This window comes from Sinocyclocheilus grahami, unplaced genomic scaffold (assembly GCF_001515645.1).
Source record: "Sinocyclocheilus grahami isolate Dianchi unplaced genomic scaffold, SAMN03320097.WGS_v1.1 scaffold116.1, whole genome shotgun sequence".
Lineage (NCBI taxonomy): Eukaryota > Metazoa > Chordata > Actinopteri > Cypriniformes > Cyprinidae > Sinocyclocheilus > Sinocyclocheilus grahami.
Genome location: NW_015505295.1, coordinates 618,413 through 643,327, shown reverse-complemented (window position 1 = coordinate 643,327; position 24,915 = coordinate 618,413). Strand labels below are relative to the sequence as shown.

Sequence of the window (24,915 nt, the reverse complement as noted above, 5' to 3'; positions counted from 1 at the left end):
AACTGAAGGAACACTTGTCCGATTAAGTGGGACCAAATGAATGAATCCGATCAAAACGCAAGCCTTTGATTATGACTATGACAGTCTATAATGTTACGCGTATTTGCATGTCATTTGTTATAACAGTACCTTACCAGACGTTGTTTATTATCTTAGAGGAGATTAAACGCGTCTTCGTAGCGGAACGGCCAAGCTCCGGCTCCAGAGCAGAAATAAACATGAAAGAACTGCGGCTCCTTCATACCGTGATCGGTTAGTAGAAGCGCCTCACTCTTGCGCAGCGTGACACTTTGTTTATTTTAGCACAATTCAACGTGTTTAGTTTAATCGATGCTACGCAATAACACATTTAACGCCAGGGATTGTGTTAGATTATATTTTATTGTGCAATATTTAAGATCAGCATTTTGAATGTGCGTTTGTGTTTCTGGGATTTACGGTAGTCAAGGTGTACCTTTACGTCACTGGATGTAATTTGGCGACAGCACCATACAAATACATACACACAGATACAAATCGCGACTGAGCGTAAACAATCTGTAACAATATAATTTTTTCGACGTTTTATTGGTTTTGTACATCATCAAGATCAAATACCATGACTATACATCTAAATAAGAATATTAAAGGAGTTGCAGGTTTTTACAGGTAGACAGAGCAGTGTTCAATTTCCTTTTAAAAAATATTTGTTTTGGCGGAAAATTTCCATTTATGAGAATAACATTTAGATAAAATAGCAAAACATTTACATATATATATATATATATTATCTTTTTTATTTGATTTTTTCCCCATGCATACAGGTTTTTTCATCTGTAGACACCTTTGGCCCTGCGGCCCTGTGGAAAAGATTAATACATTTAGTAACTATTTTAAATCTATTTCAAAAAAATTGTTCCACCAAAATGCTATTTCCACAAAATATTAAGTATTGCATCTGGCAGTATTCTGTTGGTCAGATTAAAGGTGTATGGATTGGAATAAGATTTTGTCAGTTATTTTATGTACCACAAAAAACGGACACAATTACATAGTATTTCACATATTTTTCTATTTGCATAATATTCACAATTTTTGTACAGTTTGTGATTTGAAATGACACACAATAAAAATACTCTGCTCACAAATTCCATTACCTTGATTTTTCAAGGTCATATGTCTCATATTTTATCTTAATTGTGCTTTCTTGACACTTTTGTCTTCTTAGTAACAAAGTACACTAATGTTTGAGAGGAAAGGTACTTTTATTATGGATTTTCATAGTTTAAAACGGAAACTCTGGGTTTGTGACAAAGGTAAAGCTATGAAATCTCATTTTAATCAATGTTTAAAAAAGTTATAATTTGACAACAGAATATATCCAAAGCCCAGTTATTAGTATCTATACAGTAAAGCTTTATCCATACAGCACAGTAAACACTGTTTACAAAGTGCTTTACAGCTGAATGGTAGAACAAGCAGGACTCAGATAAATGCAAACAGAGGACTTCATTGTGTGACACTGCAAGCTCCCCTTCATTATCATATGCATCTTTAACATGACATCACAGTGCTTTTTTACCATTGAAAAACTATTATTCACAAAAAAGAAATCACATTAATAATTTGTCCAACTAAGTCAAAGGGCCTTTAAATATGAAAGCACATGCAATACATGTCTTTTTCTATTTATTGGGGAATTCTCTGTGCTCCAGATTGTCAATCTGCTACTGCCTTCATGGAGCGACAGCTGGTTTCCTTATCTTCTTAACCTCCTCACACTCATCTAATTAGTGAAGAAAGGGGTCAGTCGGTAAATAAAAGAGCATTATGACAAACAAGTTGCCAAAAGCCATATTTTTGCTGTTAGGACAAAACAAAAGAATGAAGTTATTGTCTTCTGTGTGCTCTATGATAGAAGAAACTTTTCTTTTATCATAGAGCACATAGAAGAGAGACTGTCCACAGTGACTCATCACTAGTTCTACACATAATGAGATGCTGTAGAAAGTGAGCTGAGATTATAAGAGGGGAGATGAAGGGATGATTACAGGCTTTTGCAGGTCCACTGGCAGCTCCATGACAGACACATCAGGCACTGAGATGTAAAATACCAAGAAAACCAAGTGTCAGATTATATTTAAGCAAACAACCAGAAGTTGAACATGTATAATCACTATAGTGGAAAGTGAACAGCACTTGCTGAATGTGATCACAAGGCATGTCTGTTGCTTGACTAAGTTTTGAAATATAGCCATATACGTGACACATAAATTAATTTCAGTCACTTCAACATGAGTCACTGGATGTGATATATCTATTTACACTACCGGCAATATAGAGTATATAACAATATTGTGAAATATTATTACAATTTAAAATATGTTTTCAATTTTAAGATATTTAAAATGTAATTTATTCCTGTGATGACAAAGCTAAATTTCAGTCATTACCCCATGTCACTTGATCCATCAGAAATCATTCTGATTTGCTGCTCAATTATTACTATTAATGAAATTAATTTAATTATTAAATTAAATTAAATTATAATTAGTGTTCAATTATTAATAATGGTTTTTCAGTGCTGAAAACAAATTTTGCTGCTTAATATTTTGTGCAAACCATGATATATATTTTTTCATGATTCTTTGATTAACAGAAATTTTAATGAACAGCATTTATTTGAAGAAATCTTATGTCTAAATGTCTTTAATGCTACTTTTGATCAATTTAATGCATCCTTGCTGAATAAAACTCATGCATCACACATATGAATGGCAAAAAATACTAAGTAGCACAACTGTTTTTATCATTGAAAATAATAAATGTTTCTTGAGCACCAAATCAGCATATTAGATTCAGCTTTGCCATCACATGGAATCAATTGCATTGTATAATTTATTAAAACAGAAATTTTAATTGGTAATAATATGTCACAATTTTAGTTTGACTGTATTTTTGATCAAATAAATGTAGCCTTGGTGAGATTTCTATCAAAACATTAAAAAGTCTGAATTATTCCAAGTTATTCATTTTGACCAGTAGTCTGTCTGCCTATATAAATGAGTCATAAACATTCCTCTGAGGAAAGTTCTTCCATTCAATTGTACTGCTTCCATTTACACAGTCTTTGTTATAAGTGCCCATACACTCACTGAGGTCTGAGATGACTTTGCCCAAAGCCTTGGCAGTCCCCATGGAGGCTAGAATGATGTTCTGCCTGGCATCTTGCTCATCTGCACAGCTCAATAAATGAGAAATGCACAGTCCAGCACACCTAGATCAATGTGTCTAATCCATGCAGCAAGCAAACGTTTTTAAAGACTATAGAAGTGCATAACTACCTGTGTACAGACAGAAATCATTTAATTCATTTATTTCTAATTTAAGTGATGCGGTTGTCAGTACACCCAAACTTCAAAGTTTGCAGTTAATAATAACGCAATTCCCTTGAGTGTCACTAGAAGGCAGTAAGAACTAATGATGCTGTTAGGCAGCCATAACCCCTATGTGTACAGTATGTTAGTGAAGGTGCATTCTAGCTGTTCATGCTGCCTTTTTTTCCCCAAATGTAGGAATATATTTATATAATATATAATTTCCAACAGTATGCGCTATTGAAAAGATTTACAATAAAGTCTATGGAGGCACTTTAGCAGCATCAGGACCATAAAGAGCTTAGGGCAGCATCGCTGCAGCACTGCACAAAGTGGATCTCTTATAAGTGATAGAGTGCTTCCAGCGGCTTGTATGAGAGCTGCAATGCAGTATCACACTGTTGCGGACTTAACATTACTGTGCAATGCCTTTATAGATATTTCAGAGCCTATGCCATTTTATACACTACAGTTTAAATTATTTTTTTTGGCAAAGAAAGCGCTACTTTTATTCCACATGGGTGTATTAAATTGATCAAAAATATGTATAATGTTGCAAAAGATTTCTATTTGAAATAGTTTTTTGACTCATGAATCATTCTTTAAGAACTTTTTCCACAAAATTTTAGGCAGCACAATTGTTTTCAACATTGACAAAAATAACAAACATTTCTTGAGCATCAAAAAGTAATGGCCGCTGAAAATTCAGCTTTACTATCACAGGAATGACATTTAAAAATAGAAAAGAGTTATTTTAAAACATAACATTTCACATAATGATTTTAATGTATTTTTGATCAAACATGCAGACTTGGTAAGCAGAAGAGACTTCAAAGACATAAAAATAAATCATAATGACCCCAAGCTTTTGAACGATAATGTAAAACGAAAAAAAAAGTTATATATTTTATATAATATTATATACTAATATGAGTGACCCATACTCGGAATTAGTGCTCTGCATTTATCCCAATCTAAGTGCACACACACAGCAGTGAACACACACACACACCGTGAACACACACACCGGAGCAGTGGGCAGCCATTTTTTTTGCTGCATAACCTTTGGGTTACGAGTCCGACTCTCTAACCATTAGGCCACGACTTCCCCCTAGCATATATATATATATATATAATATATATATATTACATACAAATATATAAATAGTTAATTATAAAGTTTTTCTCCCCACTTTTTCAGCTTATCAAATTAATTTAATTTACTATATTATTTATGAACACTTCAGTATTATTATTTTTAATTCTCAGATGACATGAAATACTTTATGTTCATGACACTTTTCAGACAACAGCATTCAAAAATGCCAGAATGAATTAAATAATGACCAACAGACACAAGGGCACTTTCAGAATCAGGCATTGTTCGTTCAGCGTGGAAGACACCAGACCCAATATCTGACATTAGTACAGTACTCTACAATATCTGGAACAACCAAATCACAAAGCAACATGACAAAGGCAAAAATAAAACATGTGACACAAACCCTTCATCGTACACCAGACAATAGAATCATTCAGAACCGGCAACAAGCACTGTGTAGCACCAGGTTTTGCATTGTCTGACATACCTGTAATTCTTTAATTAAAACAACCAAACCTTAAATGCAAGCTGATATCAACACATTTGATTTCTGACATCTCGCAAAAAGTATCATACTGCTTTAACGACGTCAACACAATGACTGAGAACCATTGTAAGCGATGCTGTGTAATTCACGCAATTAGCCAAACCATACACATCATTACCTTTAATATATTCATAAGCACCAAAATCCAGTCGCAAAGAACCCCGTTGCTGTACGCACAGCAATCTTAGAGTTAATTCATAGGTTACAAAAGAAAACACAAAATGCATTTAATGACCAGGGTGTCAACTGAATAATGTTACATGCTGAGTTAATGCTTTTCAACAGTCTGGAATATGATCGATTTAATACGATCCAACTAGTGTGTGACCATAAGCACCAAAACAATGTCTGCATTGAATTCTACAGTTGTGGAATGGACCTGAAGTGAAGAGGTGGTCTTCCAAGTGCAGGATTTGTGAATGCAAGACAAAGAGAGAGAGAACGGAAAAGGCTGAGTAGGTGTAAAAATCAAGTTAAATAATCCCATTGAGCAGCTATTTTCTTGTAATTGCTGGTTTGTCAAATAAACATCTCAGATTTGGCGAGGTAAGTTGATAACTGTTGCCCTTTTATGAAAATTGCAATGAGAAAATAAGTTAGATAAGGGATCAGTTTCAGTCTAATCTGGGACCTGTTCCCTTTTTTGTCTGTTAAAAGGCAAAAAAACTGAAGACTAGTAGGAAATGATCCCATCTGAGAAGGATATACTGACAGAAATGATCCAGTCTGAGACTCCTGATATGCCCCCTGACTGCTGAGTTCATGTGTTTAAAATGAGTTGTAAAAAAGACAATCCAAACAAACAAACTGAAAATATAAGAATATCAAAAATGCGGAACCAAAACAAATCAAAAACACTCCATAACAAAAGTCATCTTCATTACTGAGCACATAAATTAAGAACTACACCTCCTTCATGTTCACCCGTCATCCCTTCTTACTGTCTGGCTGAGAGAGGGATGTGAAGATGGAAAAGAGGACGACAAGCACCAGATTAAGCAGAGAGTGGATCTATATTAGTGTCTATGGAGGGCCTTAAAACACTTTCAACCCTTGTGTCTGCCTCTACCTCCCTCTCTGTGAATTCTCTTGTTTTGCATGTTCATTTTTTCTTCCGCTCCTGAGAACATCTTGGGCAGTACCTGATGTAGAAGGAAAACAACAAAGCCAATGTTGAAATATACATGTATATTCACTGATGCTATAATTAGTGAGTTACTTCAGACTAAAATTTCTGTTTCAACACTGCTGCCCGACAGCATTGACTTGCATCAGTTTCAAGGGCAAAAATCACATGACTACTAACCATTTCCCTCTGGGTTTGGTGGTCAGACCCACACAGGCAAAGTGGAACCACTCGATAGAACACTAAAGAAAGAGAAACACACACGTTTACCACAAGCACAGCTCTGAAGATAAATGTACAGGAATCTGCTGTAATATAATGCTGCAGTCTGGGAATGGAGTTTACAGCCTATGACTAGACATTTATTTAATCTCCATTTGAACTTGTAAAGGGGAAATAAATCTAATGAAATAATAAAATAAATATCTATGTCAGCAATAATGTATGATAGGCTGTGAGCTTGTCGACTTTGGATGAGAAAGGAAACTCACGTCTGTATTGTCACAGCCAATCATCTCCCCGTATGAAACCTGGTGGCAGAGACAATACGTGGGCTCGTTGGGGTCCACTGGCATGTCCAGCACATCCGAGGGGTGCACGTTCCCAAAGTTCACAGCCGGGGTTGAAAACTCAGGGCTGGAAGACAGTTTGATTAAAACTGTATTAGATTTTGGAATGTATTTATTTTATTTTGGTGCATTTTGCCTCTTTTATTGACAGAAGCGGTTAGAAAGGTGAAAAGAAAAAAACAATGTTGCCTGGACTGTAGGGCAAAAAGCTAACCATTTGGTTTTTCTAAACATTAAAAATGTATTTGAAAACAACTTCATAAATATTTATGTACATGGTGGGAGGCTCCAGTAAGATTTAAAAAAAATATTTTTGAAATAAATCTTTTATGCTTACCAAGGCTGCATTTACTTGATCAAAGACACAACAAAAACAATAATATTGTGAAATATTATTACAATTTAAAACAACTATTTTCTATTTTATACAGAGCCTGGCACAAGGCATGAAGAAAAAAAATTGTAGGCTAAATCGTGTGCAGGATTTACTATTTCGTTCCCTCGATTTATAAATTGTGCACACGATTTACTAATTCGTTCCCTCGATTTATAAATTGTGTGCACAATTTACTCATTCGTTCCCTCAATTTGCTAAATCGTGCACACAATTTACTAATTCATTCTCTCGATTTATAAATTGTGTGCACAATTTACTCATTCGTTCCCTCAATTTGCTAAATCGTGCACACAAATTACTAATTCATTCTCTCGAATTATAAATTGTGCACACAATTTACTAATTCGTTCCCTCGATTTATAAATTGTGCACACGATTTAAGCAAATCGAGGGAACGAATTAGCAACTTGAGGAAACTAAATAGTAATCGTGTGCACGTTTTAGTACATCGAGGGAACGAATGAGTAAATCGTGCGCATGATTTATTTATTTTTTCTTGCATGTCATGTGCGGGGCTCCGTAATTTTAATATATCTTATAAGTCATTTATTCCTGTGATTTTTTAGCATCATTACTCGAATATGATTTGCTGCTCAAGAAACATTTCTTATTATTATCAATGTTGAAAGCAGCTCTGCTTAATAGTTTTTGAATTTATTTACATTTTTTTTCAGGATTCTCTGATAAACAGAACGTTCGAAAGAACAAACTCTGTGAAACAGAGAAAGAAATCTTTTGTCACATCTTTGCTGTCCCTTTTGATTAACTTAATGCATTCTTGCTGAATAAAAAGATTAATTTATTTAAAAATCTAAACTTTTGAACAGTAGGTTATATGTATGAAGAGTACAAAGCTGAAAATGTTAATTGCAAAGAGGAAGCAGATTTGACAGCAATTCTGGTGGTTCAAAAATGACACACTTTACAAATAAAAAAGAATTATAATAGAAAATGTGTGTGATTCTCACCCTTGTGTGAGTTTGACCTTCTTCTGTCCACTCTTTGAGCTGCAGTCATCATCAGAGTTCTTCACCTTTGACCTAGTGCGAGTCACCTCCTTCTTCTTGGGTCCTCGATGGTCACCTTCAAACAACAATAAACGACCATCAGAGACTTTGTTGGGATATAGAGATCCACATAAGAGATGTGCATGTGGCAAAACATCACTAATAGTCATAAGAAGTTATCATAAGAAGCTTACTCTTGTTGCCCTTGCTGGAGGTAGAGTCATAATCGGTGCTTTCTATCTGTTTCTCTTTGAGGTCGGCCTCAAAGCGAGCCAGGTCTGTATCCAACCTTCGGATATGCTTGTCCACCTAATGCATAGAACAAATGACGTATGGAGTCATAAAGCAACAAAATGTACATTACAGATTTATTTTACAATAACTATAATATATACTACCGTTCAAAGGTTTGATTCTTCTGAAATCATTCTAATGTGCTGATTTGGTGATCAATAAACATTTCTTATTATCAATGTTCATAACAGTTGTGCTGCTTAATACTTTTTTATTCTTTGACAAATCTAAAGTTCAAAAAAACACTGTTTAAACAAACAGATTGTTTTGTAACATTATAAATGTCTTTACTTCCATTTTTGATCAGCATCCTTGGTGAATAAAATATTAATTTATTTAAAAAAATTCTTACTGACCTCACACTTTTAAATAGTAATGTACATTTATATTAAAATGTAATATATAAACAGAATTCGCAATAGGTATAAAAGGTAATTTGTAAGGAGTACATGCAAATTCACACTAACCATCTCATAGGTTTGCATCGCAAGCTGGACCTTGTCATCTCCAAACTCTTTACACTTCCCATAAGACTGCTGGATCTGTCTTAACAGTGAGAGCTTCTGTTCGGAGGACAACGTCCGAGCGTTGGCTGTGTATTCACGAGCCAGAGAATCAATCTGCCCTTTCAGGTCTAGACAAAGAAGAAATGTAAACAAACAATCACTTACTATCTCAAGCAACCAGACATTAAATATAAACGTGTGAAAATGTAATTAAAAGTATTATTCTATATTACTGTATTGAGGCAGGGCTATAGTTTAGACCCACCCTCTGTCCTCTGGTCCAGATCTCGCATCAGCTGGAAGTTCCTCTGCAGTTCAAAGGGCAGATTTTCTATGCCTAAAGAGATAGAATGACATATAAATCATCTACACTATCATCAAACAAACCCATAAGGCTGTGCACATTTGAAAACCAGCACTACAGTAAACAATCTCCATCTGTACGAGCGCAAGCCAGCTCGATTGCCCTGAGAGACAGCATTTAATGTTAGGGTGACCTGACATCCCCGTTTTCCATGGACAGTCCCGGTTTTTGGTGTCCTGTCCCCGTTTTACAGCACGTTCAAAACAACGATTACTTTCATCCGCAGAGGGCGCTGCGAGCTACTGTAGCCATGAAGAACCCGGACGAGAGCAGAGCGCTATTATCAAAAGTTATTGGTTTCCAGGTAGTCACATACTAACTATACATGTTAAAACAAAGTAATACTGTTTGTGTGCACTTCATAACAAGGCATGATAAGGTTGCAGGATTGTTTTGCACACAGTATTATTTTATTATTATTATCTGCTAAATGACTAAAAGTAAAGTATTAAACATTCCTGAAACTTTCGCCGTCACAACACCGATATGAAATATATATAAAATAAAATATAAATATGATATAAAAAATAATAAACTAAACAATTAACACTTGCAGAAAGCACATACTTTGTGGTCAAAATGAGCCTAAAATGCAAAACAATAATTTATTATCATTTTGCATAATAATAAATCCAGTTCCATTTCCAAAAGCATAAGCATAAAAGGTTACACTTTACTTGAAGGGGTGTGCATAAGACTGACATGACACCTTCATAATCATGACATGACACATGTCATGAATATGAAGGGGTTTTTATGCATGTTTATGACAACTGTCATTAAGTGTCATTCGCTCAGTTATGTAATTTTTAATGCAAAGATGACATTGTTTGAGATGTCTTTGGTATGGTCTATGGTTAGGGGTAAGTGTAGGGGTAGGGGTAGATTAGTGTTAGGTCAAATAATGTCATGTTTGCATTAAAAATGACATAACTGAGCGAATGACACTTAATGACAGTTGTCATAAACATGCATAAAACCTCCTTCATATTCATGACATGTGTCATGTCATGATTATGAAGGTGTCATGTCAGTCTTATGCACACCCCTTCAAGTAAAGTGTTACCGCATAAAATAACTTGGGAAAAAATCATTTGAAAAGTTGTAATTACTTTATACTCACAGTTTGTGAAAATGTTAAATACAGTCAGAAAATGTTACAAATATTTGTTAAATACAGTTTAATTTATCATATGTTCTCATATTTATTGTTTTATTTTTAATGTGTTTTGTAAAGTCATAATTTTGTTATAATCCTATTTTGATCTCTACGGTTACTATTCACTTTTCATAGTGTGATTTTTGTTGAATTGAAGGCCTATTAATAAAATAGGGTAGGTTTGATCCTCAAACTTCATTCATTGCAATTATTATGATATTAATATGTGGAAAGTACCACAACAATTAAAGATTAAAAACATACGCACATATATATATATTGTCCCCGTTTTTTTCATTTGTAAATAATCACAAGTGAGATTTCAATGATAATTTGACCACTGAACTAGGAAATGTGCCCGGTTTTCATTTCAGAAATCTGGTCACCTTATTTAATGCTTGTCGTTGCGCTTTAATATTGCCAAGTTTTTATTTACAATATATCATTATTGTAATAGCAGTAACTTAATATTACATTCTGTTACGTTTATCAGTGCCGCACCCACCAAGCAAAACTACAAAACCACCGTTACCATCATAACACTGTTTATATTTACAGTTAGCCCGTTAGCTTCAGAGACCAATGGTCTGACGTACTGACGTTTATATTAGCGCGGTTTTGTGTCGTTACGCGGTCGTTTTATTGTAAATCGTGTGTGTATGTGAAACGTGCAGACATGCTGGACAATATGAACACAGAAGACATTTATTTATGCGGATGGATATCGAAGCAAAGACAATAGCCTTACTGTCCAAATAGTGCTCTAGATACATTCCAGCCGCCATTTTGACAACCACAAACAAAGGTTCTTCCGGTTTTGCCGGAAGTCCTGGGCTGGGGGGCTATGGGGGGGAGGGGTCATGAGTGAGGGCTGTCTGTTGACCTCTTTCATGTCCTTTATCTACTTTGAAAGTGTGTTGAAAGTTGAAACAGAATGATAAAGCTCCTCTTTGGATGTTCAGAGATATGTGCTATGGGAAATAGCACAATGAGTGTAGTTGTAAAAAACTGGGAACAAATTGTAGGATTTTAATATTATTATTATTATTAATTTTAGTGCATTTGATTAATGGCTATGCTCAACATTAGTAAAATTTAGTCAGATGAAACAGTTTTGAGGTTAAGTGATGGGATTAATCTCTGGAATATTATGTTGAAGGGGGAAAATATAGTTTTTATTTTGAAGTGAAAAGATAAAATTAGTTCATTGGGCTTAGATGCTCCCCAGAATTGGCACAGAAATATTAAATGAATATTTAATTAAATTTTTATTGTAATTCATGGGGTTATTATTCAGTAATTTCGTGAGTTAGACAGAGGTGGACAGTATAGTGAAGTATTTTACTTTACTCTTGTCAATTTAAAAAGTAAATTGTTGGCCAAAAGAGTTTTTTTCTTTTGAAAACTTTCCTTCACTACATTCCAAAGCATAATGTCATACTTTTTACTGCACTACATTTCATGAATAAAAGCTGTTGTTTGTTTTACCTTTAATACTTAAGAGCATTAAAAATGTAGTACTTTCTTGTACTCAAGTAAATCTTTCAATTACTTGAGCAAAAGTAAGAAAGTAATAGATTTCTAATGTAATTAAGTATTAAATTATATTTAATATGAAATGTAGTGCAGTAAAAATTACAATATTATGCTTTGTACTGTTGTGAAGTTAAGTTTTCTAAAGAAAAACACTCTTATAAAGTACAGACTTTGAAAAGTACTTTTAAAGCAGAGTAAAAATACTTCACTACTGTCCACCTCTGGAGTTAGATGTACATTTCAGACGTCTTTGCTATTCATTAAAACCTATAACTGAGTGAAATCTTTCAGTTTGAATTCATAGTGTTGCTATTTTGACACATCTTTAAAAGTAAAATACAATTTAATATACGTTATGCATCTTTCTAAGTCATGGAATAAATATACATTTCAGATGAACCTCTTTTACATGGATTCTGCTTTGTCATTGGTTATTCAATTATTCAAGCAATTATTCTTTCTTTCTTTCGAGTTGATGACTGAACAGCACTTGCAAAATATCGTAACTGCATAGTTTCACATACTAAACTACTTTTTAAAAGAATAATAAAAACATTAGGGATTATACAGTTTATATGGCACACTAAGCAGCCCTTTAAGACTATAGTGTACATCAAAAGTGTCACAAAATTTATAATGAGCCATTTTTTTAATGTCACATAGGAACTTAATGTGTCCTTTCCCCTACATTTTTCAAAATCACTTGATTGTTTTAGTGCTGTTCGGGTCCTTCCCAGCATCATCTAAATCAAGTGTAGCGTTAGTTCTGGCAGGTCATGTTAGTCAAGCTCGCATCAGCTGACTCTCAGCTGATCCACGTCTACCTATAGGGATAGACGTGGATCCTATCACAGCACCCATATATAAGATCCTTCAGTATTATCACCAGCTTTTGCGTTGCTCAATAGCTAATTACCCTCCTCTATGGGATTACATCTCTGCCACAATTCTGCGTGCGAAAGATCATATTTTGAGCGCACAAAAGTGCGTTTTGCAGGCGCGTGAACTGAGTTTTGTGGAGAAAATGTTTGTCTCGCAAAGAAGAAAGTATTTTGAGCGCAAGAAAATAAATTTTTCATTTAAAATAAGTTTTTGGATGTGTGCAGACCTTCTCTTTTGCGCGTGCAACACTTCATTAGCTTGCTCACCTGATGCCTGGATTGCCCGCCCTCAGTGCTCACTAAATGCCAACAGCTTGCTTGTTCAACACAACCCAGCGTTACAATATGCCATAATTCCAGCCAATCAGAGACGAGGCTGCTAAATTCTGATTGGCTGCCTTGACAACCATTCACAACATTCCTTGCATTACAACGACCGCAGAAGAGGAAAAATACAGTGCATGCATAATTATAAAGAATTTATCTTCCAGAATCTGGCAGTAAGTTTTGGGAGTTAATTTTTAGTCCATCTCGAGATTTTATCTGTAGAAGATAACCTGCTTAATAATTATGCACACCTGAATATAAGGCATTTTTCACTTCCAGCCTTCATGAACAATAATATATAGATTATAAGCGATTAAATACAAGATTAATAGCAGTTATTAAGATTGACGTTGTTTGTAATTGGTAAAATGTGCTTGGAAAAAAATATAATCAGAATATCAACTTGCATAATAATTATGCATGCACTGTATTTTTCCTCTTCTGCTGTCTAGGTAATGCAAGAAATGTTGTGAATGGTTGTCAAGGCAGCCAAACAGAATTTAGCAGCCTCGTCTCTGATTGGCTGGAATTATGGCATATTGTAACGCTGGGTTGTGTTGAGCAAGCAAGCCGAGAGCATTGAGGGCGGCATCAAGGGAGCAAGCTAGTGAAACGTTGCACGCGCAAAAGAGGTCTGCACACATCAAAAAACGTATTTTAAATGCAAAATTGATTTTCGTGCACTCTAAATACTTTTTTCTTTGTGAAACGAACATTTTCTCCACAAAACTCTTTGAGTTTGAACTTTTGTGCGCTCAAAATATGATCTTTCGCATGCAGAATTGTGGCAGAGATCTAAGCCTATACTCCTCCATCCCCAACTCCTCTTGTTCAGTCGGGATTCGGCCTTCTGATTCTCCTTTGAGTCAGACTAATTTCTAAAATGTTACATTAAATTATTGAACTTTTATGATATCTGCAATACATTTAGGTTAGTTCTGTTCTGTTTACCCTGGGGGGTTATTGCTGCTCTCCCTGCTCTTATCTATGCTAGGCTGCACGGATGGAGTTCTTGCCCAGAACCCATACCGCCAATCCAAACTGTATGCTAATTGTCAGTCATCTTTGATGATAGTGGTCCTGACAGAAATAAACAAAAGAGGTTTAAATGTCTGTTCTCTCTGAAGCCTCCATTGGTTTTATCACATAGCTTTTCCCAGCATGTATTCAGTACTTTTCTCCAGAAGAGGGCAATAGTCAATAGATTTTGAACTGTTTAGCAAGAGAACCTGGAGTTAGGACTCCAGGGAGTGTTGGTTAGTAGCTAGTCTCTCCCAGTACAGTCAGTCATTATCCCAATAAACACATAACAGAAGTGGAGCTGACAGCCAGACAATAATACAGCAGTTAAGATTTGTGTTGTGCAGTTTGGAGAGGATACTCAATCTCATTTAAAGGAGAGCTGGCACAATATGTCACCCCACAGGACTGCCAAAAGAACATAATTACTGCTGCTTTCCCAATTGAGATGCATGTCTTAACAGGCTTCCTCCTTATTTTAAAATCGCTCGCATATGTATTCAGGACTATGTAGTCTGTGAATCAGCTGTGCTGCTGAATTATATTTTCTAAAATTGCTGTAGATGAACATAATTAAGATCTAGCGAGATGATCGCTTGCAAAGTACAATTTAAGATGTTATTTGCATGCTGATTTCTTTTCGCTTTTTTGTGAAGTCCTTTCCGTTTTTTTCAACCTAAGCAGGCACAGAATAAATGTCGGTTTAGATAAAGCAGCTCTCAAAGTCTCCTCTAGCTGTGACTGGTATAATTTTGCCTCACTAACACCCACGTATCGTATGAAGTATTAAGGGAGCACTCTCTCTGTTTAGGGAGTGTTGTCAGTGGTCTCCCTCAAGGAGAAATTACTGTGGCAATGCTAATAAGCATTTATGCTCCCTTGAGCAAATTAAAAAGGGAGAAGACAAGCACTCTTTTCTAGACAGAGTAGTAATCGCAAAGCCCACGGCGCTCATTAAGGGTAGCATTGCCATCACATTATTTGAGTGACTTGATTTCCACCGTTATTTCTGAGTAAAAGTTGTTTCAACACCCCCTGCCCCCAGGGGACCAGATTTTATTTCACTAAATGATATATTTTTTACTTTTATGCTCACAGATTCAGCCATCTCTTCAGCCACATACAGTATATTCTATTTTATTCTACTGAAATCTATACATTGGCTGAGAAGAAAAAAGAAATATACATATATGTAAACATTATTCTATTCTATTTTATTCTATTCTATTAAAGGCCTATTATATTACATTATATTCTTCTGGTCCCATTTTCCCGCATTTTCCTATTCTCATTTCTATAGCCAAATAATGCCTAATGCCTATAAATAATATTACAAAATAAAGGCAGAAAATTCAGAAACTTCTTTTACCTAAATATCTTTTGGATAGACTAGAAGCAAATTACATTGAACTTTCAGTCATTCAGCCAAACAGGTGTTTCAGGGCACATGCAGATGGCTGTACATGCATGGTGGAGGTTAAATATATTCTCAGAAGATCAACAATAGACATGAACTGACCCTTTCAAGCGAACCCATGTGAAGATCAAGTAAACTATAAAGCCCCTGCACAAGTACAAAGTGACAGGGCTGTGAGCTCTGGGTGATTCACGTTCTCAGAGGGTCAAATAAATGTTTCCGAGTGAATAAAACCCTGCTGAATTACTTTGGTCTAACATGGAGTTATTGATCGTGGCCAAGGGCAGTATAGAGCCGGGCCGGAGCCTGGCTCTCTGTCTGAATTAGAGCTCTGTCGGCACAGCGCAGGTCTGATGTACTCACACTGTGCAAATGTAGAGTGAAGAAATCGGATTTACAGCGGCTGTACTGCAGTTTGCTATGGGGATTGTTAAGAGCCTTTTCCCCCATCATCATGCCTTGTACAGCACATTGGGAGGTCAGTACATGTTCAGCGCTATTTATAGTTATGCAAGTTATACCAGAATGTAATGTAGCCTAAAAGCATGCAACAATAATGTTAAGTTAAATAGCAGCATGTGACCTTCAAATTATAGATACTGACATGCTGCATATACAGTTATACTAAAATGATGTGTTATTATGTGTGCAGACAGACACACACAAATCAAAATATGCAAGGGAGACATAGGAAGTCCCAGGCTCAAAGTGAATTTGATGTCAGTGGCTGCTTTGAAAATGAGAGATAGGGTGGAGAAAGGGAGGGAGATGGAGAAAGAGAGAGTGAGAAAAGGATGACTCACCCTTTGAGAGAGCCTCCTGTAACTTCAGGCAAGCTGTTGGGTGCATAAATAAATGATGATATGGTGTCCCAATGTTGGTTTTGTGATGTCAGGATGAGCCTTCTCCCTCCCTCTTCCTCTCTATTTATCTCCCTCAGTGTCAGGTATACACCTCCTTTTTTAAGTTGGGGAAAGTTGAGGCATTGATTTGTGTAGGGTCATTTGTATAGTGTGAAGTGTAGTCACTTTGTGTGTCTGAATTTCTGAAGGTGTTGACATGTTGATGTGCTGTCAATGGTGTTTTGACTGTGTCTGCTTCTGTCAATTAAGCTGAACTGTGTTAACGTAACTTGTTAACAAGATCTGTTGCAAAATAATTTTAGTTGGTGCTAAGTAAACACATTTTCATCGCAAGAAAAATGTAAAGGAGAAGAGGTAGGATTAAATAATTTTTTTCATGTTTTTAAAGAACTCTTTTATGCTCATCTGTTTATTTGATCAAAAATACAGCAAAACAATAATATTGTGAACTAGTATTATATATATAGTATATAACGTACTGTATATTATATAAAATAAGTTTTTTTTTAAATTTTAGTATATTTAAAAATGTTTTTTACGTTTGACCTCATGATTCTCATTTGCTCTGACATGCACTGTGAGCTGTAAGGTCTTATATAGACAGGTGTGTGGCTTTCCTAATCAAGTCCAATCAGTATATTCAAACACAGCTGGACTCAAATGAAGGTGTAGAACCATCTCAAGGATGATCAGAAGAAATGGACAGCACCTGAGTTAAATATGTGAGTGTCACAGCAAAGGGTCTGAATACTTAGGACCATGTGATATTTCAGTTTTTCATTTTTAATAAATCTGCAAAAATGTCAACAATTCTGTGTTTTTCTGTCAATATGGGGTGCTGTGTGTACATTAATGAAGAAAAAAAAATAACTTAAATGATTTTAGCAAATGGCTGCAATATAACAAAGAGTGAAAAATTTAAGGGGATCTGAATACTTTCCGTACCCACTGTATATTATATAAAATAAGTTTTTTTTAAATTTTAGTATATTTAAAAATGTTTTTTATTCCTGTGATGGCCATTACTCCAGACTTTAGTGTCACACAATCATTCAGAAAATTCAGAACAAATCTTTTGTAACAATGTAAATGTATTTACTGACACTCTTGATTAAGTTAATGCATCCTTGCTTGGATTAATTAGTATGAACTAATATTAATGATTAAAATAAGCATTAATGTCTTTAAAAAATATTCATGTCCTCTACATTTTGTTTCTATCTATCTATCTATCTATCTATCTATCTATCTATATCTATCAATCGTATGTGTATATGTTATAAAGTGTAAGTTCCTAAGAATGTGCAAAGGCACTCAATTTAAACCTAAAAGTTTATTTTAGAAAATAAAACATATCGTAGATTTGATGTGAATCAATATAACACCTAGTAAAAAGTGTTAAATGAAATGCTTGGAGAATCATACACATCTAAACAGATTTTCTAGGCGGGAAAACAGTCAACCCCGGCATCTATTTGGACAGCTCCCCTGTAATATTACCACACGCATACATATTTCATCCTTTCTTTCCTCCTCCCATCCCTGTCATCCCTCCTTTCCTCTCCTCATCGCTCTTGCTCTTTCTCTCTCTTCCTCCTGAATACTAATTCAGCCTCACGGTTCTTAATATGTTTCAAAGCACACCTCCTGGGTTAGCCCTCTCCATTTCTCTTCAAAGGTTCTTCTTCTGGCAGCGCTGGTGGAATGCAGTGACAGAATGTGTTTAAAAAAAGAAGGAAGAAACCTTGCTTGCTTGAGGCAGGGAGAGTGCGCAGCATGCATGTGTGTGTGTGTGTGGGTATATTCAAGGTTACGACTCTCCACAGACACACTGGACATGACAAGCAAACATGAGCCGGTTCTATATAGATGTGCAAAACTCTTCGATTTGAGCTGGAGGGGTGAGAAAGCAAGTAGAGAGGGAGTCCGAGAGATCAAGAGGGATAAACAGATGTTTGTACATGCTTTGGAGAGTGCAAACGCAACAGGAAAATAAGAGCAAGGGAGGGGCGGCAGAACTGGGTGGGGAAACAGATGCACCGCATTGTCAAGCGATAATGGAGAGAACCAAAGAAAAGAGATGCCCCGTATACGATTGCTCAAGATATTGATCCGGGAACTCCAGAGAATTGCGTGGAACTTCTGATCGATGCTCTTTCCTCTTGTTGTCATTGACATTTCTCAATGTCATTGTTAGTTGTTTGATAGAACAACCAGTAGTATCAATTATAAAGGGATTTATGGGAACATAAGTGGCTGGTGATGGTGGTTCTCTCCCGTTTCACAGACACACTGACTTAGTGACTGACTAACTCTGATATCTCGGCTCACCAGAGAGTATTGAGAGGGTTGCAGCGAGGCAAGGAGGGAGGAAGGGAGGGAGGGAGGGTGGATGACGGCGAGAGTGGGTTGGAGGCACACACACACACACTTGCTCTCGCATACAGCCTTACAGAGACAGGAGGGGAGATTCAGAGACGCGGAGAAGAAGAAGAGGAGTGAGAGAGAGAGAGAGAAGGAGAGAATGTCTGCTGAGAGGGTGGCTCTCGTTCCTCGTTCACAAACCGGCCCTCGCTGAGACACCATGGGCTGTATCGGCTCCCGCACCATCAGTAAGACCCTCTCTGTTTTGATTGCCTTTCTTTTCCAGGTTGAAAGGAGACCAGCCAGGGGTAGAGGAGCATCCACCCTCTCGGGGAAAAACGTGTGTGTTTCTATGGAAACCTTCTGGTTAAAGGCCGTTTGTCCTCCAGGCTTTGACAGTGATTCGGCACGCTGCTTGTGGGAAGCTGGGTTGGAGGTGTCAGCTTTTGAGAGCTGTTAGTGTGCCTGGAATTGATAGCCGTGTGTGTCCGCATGCATGCGGTAGGTGCACACAGAGTGGTTTTAAAGATCCAACGTGGAATTTTTGGAGCGTACAATTGCATTCAATGCACCTCCAGAACGACTCGCAATATCTGACACTGTGCTAAGGTCACGTCAGGAGCTGTTTGTGTGGAAACAGAAGCAGTTCACAGGTTTGAGCGTGTACGTACATGCAGCAAGGTTAACCGAAGAGGATGTTTTTGGGATCAGAGGTGCTCACACGCAAAAAGTGCTCTGGTGTGACGTGGAGCCGGCTGAATGCATCTCACATGTAGGTCAAATTCTGCAAAGTCAACGTCACCGGTGGGCACCTGTTCCCGCCAAACGGTTAAGCGTTAACACAGCCGTAGACGACAAATTGAGGGTGTTTTGGCGCGATTAATATTCCTCTGTAACCGTGAGACGGCAGGCAGGCTAACTACCCTGGAGAGAAGACTCTGAATTGTTTCTCTTAAACGTGTTTTACGATGCCGTACGCCCATTAAGACGAGAGCGCGGTATCAAAACAAACCGAGGCAGCTGATGGAGTGATAAATAAATAAATGCTGCTGTATTTGACCTTTGATTGTCATTGAGCTGTCATGGCAAAGGAACAGAGAGTCTGGATGGAAGATTTCTTTCACATAATAAAGCTATTGCAGAAAGTGTAAGAGTGGGATACATTGGATAATTAGGGAAGCCCGTGCTGAGTAACTAAATTTAACCAACTCTTATAGAAATACTTAATTTTTAAAGAACTAAAAACTCATATGTCTTCAAGTTGTGGCACTGGAATTGGCCGGCTATCTGATATGCTCTAGAGAGGAGCGTGGATGGCATATTTAGTGTGTTTGGCTATAAATAGTGTCTACTTTACAGTGACCGAAAAGCAGAGGAGAGAGGACAAAATGCATGCTAAATAATATGGGTCAAGTGCCTGATATAGGCCTGTGGTTGTTAACACCTTATTTTGAATGAAGCAAACACTTCTCATGTAATTTATGTGCTGTCGACATGTTGCACTGATGCTCTTAATGGCTCAACCAAGGCCCCGTTATTGATTTTTTTGGTTATTCTTGACTTCATGAGCTCACCAAGCAACCATTCTTAGGTTGATCACCTCAAATCCTTGTGAGATTCTGTGTTTACAGTAAAATGCATTGCATTTGAATTATACTTTCAAACTTTTTTTTAATATCAGGTTTGGGATTTTAATTAAAATCACTTACACAGCTATTGCTCCTCTCACAAGGATTGTGTAATGAATCAACCACAGTCTTTAAAGTGCACTACAGAAATACCTGAATCTGGTGACAGATTGTAAAGGGCAATTGCAATTTACTAATCAAAGTATTAAATTAGAAATACCCTCTTGCAGCTTTCAGTAAACGAGCATGAAATGACACTTCACAGGCTTTCCTCATTAAAGTAGTTATGTTAGCTAAGCTGTCAAACATATTCACTGGGAATATGTTTGCTATAATTAAGCTCTTCAGTACTTTACCAATCAGCAGTGAGGGTCAATCAATGGCTGTAGACACAGCACTAAGCATTAATGAATTAAGTGAGTATTGTTTATTTTGAACAGCTACTTTGTGGGTCTCCTCTAGCTATTTAACATATGATTAACATATGACAGATATAATATAATATAAATAAATAAATATATATATATATATATATATATTTAAACACACACATACATACATACATACATACACATACACACACACACACACACATATATGACACACACATTGATCTCCTTCATGATGGTGGTCTTTTTAAAATATGAACCTATGTTTTTCTATATATTCCATAATACATATTCATAGGCGAATATATTATGATAAATTTGCTTGTCTAGAGTATGACAAAAACAATCCTTTCTTCACAATGATGATGTGTTTTTTTTATATAGTGCTTATAATTTTCTATATATTCTATACATATATACAGTATATATATTCCATGATACATATTCCAGAGCACTGTAGCCAAATGATGAAAGATCTGACCATATTGTTCAATCCCAAGTAAGTGTCTCACAGGACAGGAGTGAATAATAACAAGAGAAGTGTGTGTTGGCAAGCTTGAAAGTCCAGTCACACACTGCTGTGTAATAAAAGAGTTTTCTCTCGTTTCTTTCTGCTCTTGTCTACTCTAGTTGTATAGTGATCTGTTTTACTATTGAAATTTGTGGCATTTCATATTATTGAGTCCTTTATGATAAATAAAGTCCTTTAAGTCTCTTTAGGTAATAGCATCTGTTAAATGAATAAATGTACATATAGATGGGTAAACCGGCGTGTGTATTTGTTTATCACAGGATTGTGGGTGAGAACTGTCGTGTAGGTGTGTTTGGGAGGGCATCAGGTAGATGGCTGAGCTCTTGGCACTAATGCCGATGTTTGCACTGGGTCGCTCTCTGTACGTGTTTGTTCTGTTCTGAGCTATTGCGTTACTCAGGGATGCCTCTTTGTATTGATTTAATTTCAGGCTCTGAAAGAGGGACAGACAAGCTGTCATGCAGATGGTTTCTCTCTACATTTCTCTCTCTCTCTCTCTCTCTCTCTCTCTATCTCTCACACAAACACATACACTCAATCTTCTGCATGTGTGTGCATTTGAATGTGATTGCATGATCCAGCTTGTGTGGTGACAGACACGGTCCAAGGTGACTGGCTCTGTATGATTGAGAGGTTTACTCCTTAAGGAGGAGGAGGAAAATGCAAAAGGGGCAGGAGGAATCACAAAGAGAGAGAGAAGGACTGCAAAGAATGAGTCAGACGAATGAAGGGAAGGAGGGAGGGAGAGAAAGAGGGTGATGGAGGCCCAGGGAGTGACAGACAGGAAGTTCTCAAATGTCTTCTGGTGCATTTGTACCTCTTATCAAGATGGGTAAACCGGCGTGTGTATTTGTTTATCACAGGATTGTGGGTGAGAACTGTCGTGTAGGTGTGTTTGGGAGGGCATCAGGTAGATGGCTGAGCTCTTGGCACTAATGCCGATGTTTGCACTGGGTCGCTCTCTGTACGTGTTTGTTCTGTTCTGAGCTATTGCGTTACTCAGGGATGCCTCTTTGTATTGATTTAATTTCAGGCTCTGAAAGAGGGACAGACAAGCTGTCATGCAGATGGTTTCTCTCTACATTTCTCTCTCTCTCTCTCTCTCTCTCTCTCTATCTCTCACACAAACACATACACTCAATCTTCTGCATGTGTGTGCATTTGAATGTGATTGCATGATCCAGCTTGTGTGGTGACAGACACGGTCCAAGGTGACTGGCTCAGTATGATTGTGAGGTTTACTCCTTAAGGAGGAGGAGGAAAATGCAAAAGGGGCAGGAGGAATCACAAAGAGAGAGAGAAGGACTGCAAAGAATGAGTCAGACGAATGAAGGGAAGGAGGGAGGGAGAGAAAGAGGGTGATGGAGGCCCAGGGAGTGACAGACAGGAAGTTCTCAAATGTCTTCTGGTGAATTTGTACCTCTTATCACTTCTCATCCAGAGCTGTCCATAAGGGGAACCAATCCTCAGGTTACTTTTAGGTTTTATTCTAAAAGTGCCCCCTGACTTTTCTTATTTTAAGCTGCTGCCATCCACTTTCACCTGTCTGTTCGCTCAAACTAAGTTTGAGACAGCAGAAGCAGTTGCTTCTTTTGCAGATTTCCATTAATATTAGGTTGAAGGTCACTTCATAAACCGATAATTTAGAGGTGAGTTTTAAGTCCCAAGTGAAGAAATGTTCAGCCTCACAAGTCAATACCATAATGAAATGCAATAAAATGTTCACTCTTTCTTGCTATCTCTTTTATAGCTTTATTTGTAACTGAAAGATTTTGGTTAAGTTAGTAATGCAATTCTTTAGATATATAGCACAGATAAATCACAAAAAAAGGTGTAGCCCCTTCATCATTATCATTATATATTTATAGATTGTTACAAATAAATGTTGTTCTTTTGAACTTTCTATTTATCAAAGATTGGAATAATGACTGCTAAAAAAAATCAGCTTTGCCAACATAGGAATAAATGACTTTATAAATAAATAAAGGGGTCAAAAGAATATTATTTTATGTATTATTTTGTGTATTTGGTGTAACGAAATGTGTTTATGTGGTTTAAGGTTAAAAAAACACATTATTTTTCACATACTGTCCATTATTGTTTATCCTCTATGCTCCGCCTTGCGTAGATTTTTACGAAGCTCATCGATCTGAAAAGTGAGGTGTGCTCTGATTAGCCAGCTATCCAGTGCGTTGTGATTGGCCGAATACCTCAAGTGTGTGACGAAAATGTTACACCCTTACCATACTGGGATGCCCTGTCAGACCGGAGCAACGAGACAAAAACATTAAAACCCATTATAAACGAGGCATTTGTTGCATCCAGTGGGGACATAATTACGAATTATAATGACTTACACAGTCTTTTTACGCGTTGCATGGTAAACATAAAACGTCTCCGGTTACTATCATAACCTTGGTTCCCTGAGAGATGGGAACGAGACATGGCGTTAACGCCCTGGGGACTCCCTTCCTTCCTAACCTAACTGAAATCTTATTGCACAACGCCAGTGAAATTGCAACTCTCACTGGCCAATGCCAGCCAAGACGCCCCTATATAATGCGCCGTATTGGCGGCATAAACTCAGAATCTTCGACTGAACCAACAGCACAGCAGACCTGAGCAGTGAACACGGTGGCCAATGCCATGTCTCGTTCCCGTCTCTCAGTGAACCGAGGTTACGACAGTAACCGGAGACGTTCCCTCTCGAGAACGGTCTCTCGACATGGCGTTAACGCCTTGGGGACTGTATAGAACAACACCATGGAAGCAGCAAAGTAAAAAGGCTCAGCCTCTGCGGAGCTAACATGAACAGTTCTTGCAAGACACTAAAAATAATCCCAAACCAATCAAATATGACCCTGCGACATGCCTCGAGGGGATTGGATGTAGATTCCCGCTAGGGATCCAATCAGGTTACTTCGAATCCATGTCCGATGGCAGGTCTCTTATTGAGAGAGAGATGCAGCGCAGTCGCCATGCAAGGCTAAGACATTATAGTAATTTGAAACGCATACAAGTATGTAATATAACAGTGCAACGAAGCATGAGAGTGGCAAGGCCGGGCACAATACTAACAACAATATGAACGAGCTGAGAGCAAGGGTTACATCACAGCGGGAAATAAGAGAATACTGTGCTCTGATTTTCACCGAGACCTGAGGCTCTCAGAGAAAGTCCCGGAATCTTCTGTTCAGCTACAAACTCACTCCATACATCGAGGAGACCGGACTGCAGCCTCCGGTAAGGCTAAAGAGGGAGGTGTGTGTGTGTGTGTGTTTATTAACAACTCGTGGTGCGGAGACATACAGACTGTTTTTAAGCACTGCTCGCCAGACGTGGAGTTTTTATTGCTGAAATGCCGTCCCTATTATCTACCGAGGGAATTTACTGCTGTGTTTATAGCCACTGTTTACATCCCCCCGTGAGCTAACTCCACAGTAGCGCTAGGCAAGCTCCATGATGTACTAAGCGCACTAGAGACGGCTCACCCTGATGCCATTTTTATTGCAGCTGGCGACTTTAATCAGT

General features: G+C 37.2%; 2 protein-coding genes across 2 annotated transcripts in view; one reads left to right on the top strand and one right to left on the bottom strand.

Moving 5' to 3' along the window:
- Nucleotides 1-4,645: 4,645 nt before the first annotated feature.
- On the bottom strand, nucleotides 4,646-11,227 carry LOC107589396 (inhibitor of growth protein 4-like). The gene is made up of 8 exons (XM_016277814.1): nucleotides 11,176-11,227; nucleotides 9,170-9,241; nucleotides 8,866-9,032; nucleotides 8,299-8,413; nucleotides 8,066-8,180; nucleotides 6,623-6,767; nucleotides 6,312-6,373; nucleotides 4,646-6,147 (listed from the first exon to the last, which is right to left on the bottom strand). Exons 1-8 carry the CDS (start codon nucleotides 11,210-11,212, stop codon nucleotides 6,108-6,110), a joined length of 753 nt encoding a protein of 250 aa, XP_016133300.1. The 5' UTR covers nucleotides 11,213-11,227; the 3' UTR covers nucleotides 4,646-6,107.
- Nucleotides 11,228-18,940: 7,713 nt separating this feature from the next.
- The window catches only part of LOC107589394 (uncharacterized), a 35,058-nt gene continuing 29,083 nt past the window's right edge, over nucleotides 18,941-24,915 (top strand). Inside the window, 1 exon segment of the mRNA XM_016277812.1 lies at nucleotides 18,941-19,083. Within this exon segment, the coding sequence (XP_016133298.1) occupies nucleotides 19,056-19,083 (28 nt within the window). The 5' untranslated portion in view covers nucleotides 18,941-19,055.